Source organism: Brachyhypopomus gauderio, unplaced genomic scaffold (genome assembly GCF_052324685.1).
Source record: "Brachyhypopomus gauderio isolate BG-103 unplaced genomic scaffold, BGAUD_0.2 sc160, whole genome shotgun sequence".
Classification (NCBI taxonomy): domain Eukaryota; kingdom Metazoa; phylum Chordata; class Actinopteri; order Gymnotiformes; family Hypopomidae; genus Brachyhypopomus; species Brachyhypopomus gauderio.
The window spans coordinates 115,242-121,512 of NW_027506981.1; the positions used below are offsets into that span (position 1 = coordinate 115,242).

Sequence of the window (6,271 nt, forward strand, 5' to 3'; positions counted from 1 at the left end):
GGCTCATCCGTGGGGTTCTTCTGTCTTGTTCTCCGCTGACTCGTCCTCGTGACTTGGAGCTCCTCATGTCCATATGGGACCACATGGCCATTGAACTGCATCAGCAGCCCTTTAAAATCTCTGGGGGAGTCTTGGCGAGCCACACGGAGCATTTCTCACCACTGATCCATCCACCTGGGATCTTCTCTGGGTTCTCCATGCCTGCCGTGAGAGAGGCAATCCAATCTGGACCACTTGGGGAAACCGGGATCCAAATCCATGATTTCTGTGCCGACCCGTTCGACTTTGCACGATGCTCCGGTGTCTCGAGCCACAGCGCCAACGTAAGAAAAGGAACTTGCTGCAGCGTGAGCCCGACCGGACGTAGGGGCTCCGACACAAAGAACCCAGCTGCATGGCTGTACCTGCGGAGCTGATGGCTTTGCCCTGAGTAGTGCTGAGTACTCGTTTTCTTGCACTCACTGTCGGGGGAGGGGAGGGGTCTGTGCTTGCGCTTTGCTGAAACTGCAGTATATGAACTTTTGCTTTTGGTATATAGACTAAGCCCCGCCCATTTGTGTCTTTCCTCCTTTCCCGTCTCTGTATTTCAGGTACCGTAGCGAAAAGATGACCATGAGCTACGCGGAGTACATCGCCCATCGCCAGCACCACCACTACCAGAATGGCATCGGGCACCCTCTCCCCCCCTACAACCATTATTCCTGACAGCGAGCCGCATGACCAGTCACTGGACCTCTCCGCGGACCTCTTCCCGGGAGAGCCCGCCCCCTCGTGGTCTAGCTATCTCTACTACTGTACCATTTTATGATGATAGTTTCCGTTGCCATGCTAACAGTCTCCAAGATGGTGGCATGGCAGCGGGTGGTAAAGAAGCATCACGAATATGACGTGAAAAAAAATACAACTCATTTATTTTCTTTTTATCCTTTCTATTAATTTAGTTTTTGCAGCATATATACCAATCTATAACCCATTTTAATTTTTTTTTAATTAAAGCGAATAAAGAAGTACTACTCTTTTTCCCCCCCTCCCCAATTATTTTCCCCATTAGTCCTAATCAGGTTTTTGAGTCTGTGGATGGAAATAAGTTGTATTTATGAGGGGCTTTATGAAGTTTATGTACATTGAGGTTTAAAACTGGCAAACACTACGCGATTTCTGTCCTCGATCTGATCCCGCTGAGTCATGAATTGGCAGCAGCGTGCTAGCTGGTGGAACCAGCTCCGTTTCTCAACTCTGCGTTGGCCATGGAAGCCAGCGCTCCGACTGGCCGAGCATTTGCTCAAATGCAGGGTCAGGTTGTGTCTTGATTGGCTGAGCATTCGCTCAAACGCAGGGTCAGGTTGTCTTGCCGTTCTCGCCAGGTCAATTCATAAGCTAATGCTTATAATCCGTGAAGGGCCATTAGCTGAGCGTCCGTTAATAGGTCCCTGTTGTCTGCACGTCCAGGAACTACCAGTTTGAAACAGGGCAGAAATCATGCAGTGTTCACTTGACATTATTTTTTCTATTTTATTTAGGTTGCTTTTTATTTTTTTCTCATTAGTTGCTTTTGTGTGTGTAAATCATGTAGAAAACCGCAGAGTTTACAGGATTCTCTGCTCTCCTCTGTAGTATCCTCTTAACTGACTGTTGGGGGATGATTTTTGAAATTCTTAATTGTTGTTGTGGGTTTAGGGTCGTCATGCTGTGTAGCTGAAGTTAGCCAAAGATGGACTAGCTTACGACCGGTTGCTCCGTGTGGTGATAGATGTGCGTTAGTGTGTGTGCACAAAATTGTCAAAATAAACCGCTAGATACAATATTTGGGAGCCTCTGGAAAAGCCAAAATATTTTCCACAGTGCTAGAGAGAGCCGCTCTGCGCATTGATGGTGTTTTGTGTCATTATATTGAATCAAATGGCTCAGATGGAGCAGTCATTTTTTTCCCTTTATTTCTTGGTGTTAGAGGAGTAGGAGCATGAACCACATTGTAGAGGTGTCTGTTCCTGTTAGGAAACAACCATTTTCCTTTATTTGATTGGTTCTTCGAGCGGTTACTGGTGTTGGTATTCGGTGTTCGGTGCGTAAAGTTGCGAGGAGCGAAGCCTCTTCCTGCATCTGTAGAGACAAAAGCCACAAATAGCCCCTCGTGTCCATATTGAAACTGCCACAGAGCTGGCAAGCTTGGAGTTGACATTTGGATTTCAGGGCTGGCGGTCTCTCTGATGCACACCGTCGATAATCCCAACCCTCCCATGACTGTTTTCTGTTACACGGAGAGGGAAACGTTTTGTGCGGGACTTGGTTCAAACAACAGGGACAAACTAAAAAACAAATCAAGATAAAAGCCATATTCTTTTTTTAATGCATGCTTTTTGAGGATGGATTTCCAGTTGCTTTTTTTTTTTTTTCTCCCTCCTTTTCAAAACTGGGAACGCGTTTTACTCAGAGTGGCAATCCTCACTCCTCAAGGCTGTTGTTGAGTCCTGTGTGTTTTATTGTGCAATGGAGGAATCTGCTCCAGTCCCAACGCTCCGGCCATGGCCTGACCAGAGTCTGACCAGAGCCACCTCGCATACGTCCCGTCAGCCCCGGGACGTACATGCCAAGCCACCGTGACACTTGGCCTGAGCAATGTTTACATCCTACATCCACCACAGGCTCACGTCTGACGTATCCTCACTTCTGGCGTATGCTTACGTCTGCCACGTGTCCAATGTTCTGGTGGCTGCATTGTAACCGCGTGGTTTTGTGACCTGTTTTAATTATTGCATTTCTCAGCTCTGCCTTGAAGTGTTGGGATGTGTGTCCCATTTGAAACCACGTCTGGTCTCCAGGTGTTAAATGTGTCTTTATGTAGATTAGATAAAGAATAGATATTTACTGAGAGAGTGGGTCAGGGTGCAAGGGGAAAGGTTTCTTCCACAGATATTTCAGAACTTTTTTAAAAGGTTTGTGTGTGTGATATAATCTAGCTTGAAGATTTAGGCACAGGTGGTCTCCTCATTCCCTAAACTAGCACGCCTGATCTGCAGGTATGCAGGACAGGATGTTTTGACCACTGTCTCCTTTATGTATGAAGGGGAGGTTGATATGCTCTGACTCTTGGAAGATATTTTCTCTTCATTTTCATATGCAAAATGTTAAGGGCTTTCAGTGTTCCATCCACAGTCATCCTTGAAAGTTAAAGACAAAAACCAAACACACAAAAAAACCCCACCCTTGTTTCAGTTGTGTTGCCTTAAAAATGGTTTGAAATAGACATGGACCAGCAAAATGTTTCCCTGAACTTTTGAGCTGACTGTGCCATCACGGTTGAATCGCGGACGTCTTCCTTCGTCTATCACCATCGCACGAAGATCTGTCTTTTTAATTTATTATTACTCCCCCCCCCCCCATTTTATTTTCTTGTCAGCAGGACACTCTGCTGTTTACATGACCGTCGAGCTACATCAAGGCCCCTCTTAGAGGCCCTCGTGTGGCCCATCTGTGACTGGTTCCTGTATGATTATTCACAATATTATGGAGAACGCGCACACACAAAAACAAAACCCCAAAACAAACCCCACCATTACGGCACCGACGTGGCCCCATGTCCCGAACTGAAGGCGCCGTAGCCCAGGTGGGTCAGAGACTGCTCTTACCCCAGCTCACCCCTTTGGCTGAATGTTCAGGCCACCATTTTCTGGTCCATAGTCAAATACAGCACAAACTGAACCTCCTTTTGGTTTTTTTTAAATTTGTTTTTATTTGATTTTTTTTTTTCTTTTTCCTGCTGCAAAACCAAGTACACCACGTCTTTTGCATACATGAAGGAACTAATGTACACACATCTGCAATACATTTGTTGCATGTATGTATAGAAGACCTGTTGAACCATGGCATGCTCGTTCACTAGAGACTCTACGTACAAGAGGGGAAAAAAAGACAATATAAAATGGTGCTACTGGACCTCATTGATGGGGGGGTGGTCGCAGTTTAATGTGACCGGTCATGCGGACTCATTGATCATATCAGACTTATTCTTATCCTTGATATATGCAGATCTGTTTTACAGGTGTTTGTTTTCGTTGTTCCTACCAGTGTAACAAATTGAAAATCTCAAGCAGGTTTGAAAGGACAAGGAGTCACGAGTCTTATCCCATCCTTCCCTCATGGCCTGGGGGACCGGGCATACGCTTCTGACCCCAGCTGTTGTACGGTAGACGGCCAGGACAGAAGTGCACACTCGCTTTATGATCGGGCTGGGCTTCCTGCCCTCGAGGCTCCCACTACGCCCCCTGTACATCTGTTCTGTAACGCAGGTAGTTATGGGTGCGGTGTCTGGCGTTCTGTACTGTGCTAGCTTAATGAACCCTGTTAGTTGTCTCTCTAATGTGGCCAAAAGAGAAAGGGGAAAGATGGAGCCTTCATTTGTGCCCGACGCATCTTGGGGCCTCTAGACAGATGCCGCTCATAGGATGGGCTGATGGGCTTCGCCATAAATTAAACCCCCCCCTCCTCCCAATCCATGCTGCTTATCTCACAGTACCGTCAGACCCAGCCAAACCTTCGCCACACTTCAAGAGTCCGAAGTGGGCAGGGGCTTTCTCGTCAATTTCTGCTCAAGTTGTGATATCAGTCGGTATATCGAGTATACTTGAAAGTTTGTCCGAGCATCAGTGCACTTCAAGAATGCACTTTGGGCAACGTAGGTTAGCTTGTGTGACTCCGTCGTTGGGGCGAAGACGAGGTGCAGGTGCGCTCGTCGGGGGCTGCATTACTGTCCGTCGTGCATTCTGCCCCTATGCAGACAACCGTATCCCTCATCTGCTTGTAATCGACACAATCGAGATCGAGTGTTTAGGAATTTTCATAGCAATTCAGTCCGAGCAGAGACTTTTGGTTTTAACACGCACGCAAAGGTTAAAGTTACCACCGTGCTCTCATCCCGTGTTTGTGTGGAAACGTGTAGGCTCCCGTTACCTTTTGTGTGTTCGACTGAACCAAAGATGCCTCCAGCCATGTTCAAATGCTGCTCTTCAGACCTGCCTTCCTGTCCTTCCAAAAACACCCCTGCAAGAGAAATGTCTTCTGTGTTCGTTACATTAAAAAAAACAAAACAAAACTGTTTCTAACTTTGTTTTGGGGTTTTAGCAACCTAAGATCAATGAATTTTCATTGTAGCCGTCTTTGATACCTGCTTGGGTGTTGATGACTGTAATACTAGGTTGCACCTTTTGTTTTTTCATTGTTTTATTTTTATTATTGTCTTTTTTTGTTTGTTTTTTTTTATGAAAACCCCATAGCGTGCCTCTTAGATTCATGGGTTTCTTAATGTTTTTTCCTAAGACCAGCAGTTCAGCAGTTATACTTTATATAAAGATGCATTGATCCTTATTTTTAAATGCCATTTAAAAAAAGAGCCTCTTTTCTTTACTCTGGACCCAGTAGCAGCACTGGTATACAATCGCACTGATAGATAAAGAAAAAAACGTATAATAATAATAATGACATGAATAAGAACTACAATAAACTTGTGTTTGAAAACATTTTGTAAGAAAATACACTTAAAGAAAAAAGTAAACAAAATGACTGTTTTTGTACATCAAAGTTGATTCTTTTCAAAAAAAAATATTTTGGATCTAGTTTCTAAATGATTTAGTGGTTTTCTATGTTCTGGAACTTTGAGCTGAGTTTTGGATGTGCAACACACTGATTGGCCATTTGTGCAGCATCAGCACAGTGGGCGGGGTTGCCTGGTGTAGCCCCTCCTACCCACCATTTTTCTTTTAATCGTTTCTATTTTAGGTTTGGATTCTTTCTGCTTTAGTAACTTGAAATTGTGGAAATATAATGACCTTGGGAAAACTAGCCCTCCCCTTGTAGAACTAGACCCTCCTCTCCTTCCTATTGAATTTGCTGTTAGTGTGATGAGACTTGAAACGGGCATTTATTAAGACTATGATAGTATGGCTCAAAAAAAAGGAAAAGAAACCAACAAACCAAGAAATAAATATATATAAAAAAAAACCTAGAAAAATTGTCAAAATCAACAAAAAATGTGTGTGGGGGGGATCTTATACATAGATGGGTTATCACTGGGTATGTGAGCTATGGCTGTGGCGATGATAATGTAGTTTTAAACATTGTTATTACCTTTTAAATCATTTATCCAATAAAAAATCTGAAAGAACAAATACTGAATCACATGGTTCTTTGTTGTGACTTGGATTTTGTGGATTGAAGATTTTGATTGCATTTAAAAAGTGTAGTCTCCATATTGGACAATAGCATTCACAGACTAAAC

The 6,271-nt window shown here is 44.2% G+C and overlaps 1 protein-coding gene across 3 annotated transcripts in view; it reads left to right on the forward strand.

Moving 5' to 3' along the window:
• ammecr1 (AMMECR nuclear protein 1) overlaps nt 1-6,161 on the forward strand; it is a 40,890-nt gene extending 34,729 nt beyond the window's left edge. For all 3 annotated transcript variants that reach the window (XR_013126844.1, XM_076994764.1, XM_076994763.1), the window contains one exon: nt 591-6,161. Coding sequence is in view for 2 of the 3 variants with exons in the window: in XM_076994764.1 (XP_076850879.1) it covers nt 591-705 (115 nt within the window). In the remaining variant the exon portion in view is untranslated. The remainder of the gene's footprint in view (nt 1-590) is intronic.
• The last annotated feature ends 110 nt before the right edge of the window (nt 6,162-6,271 follow it).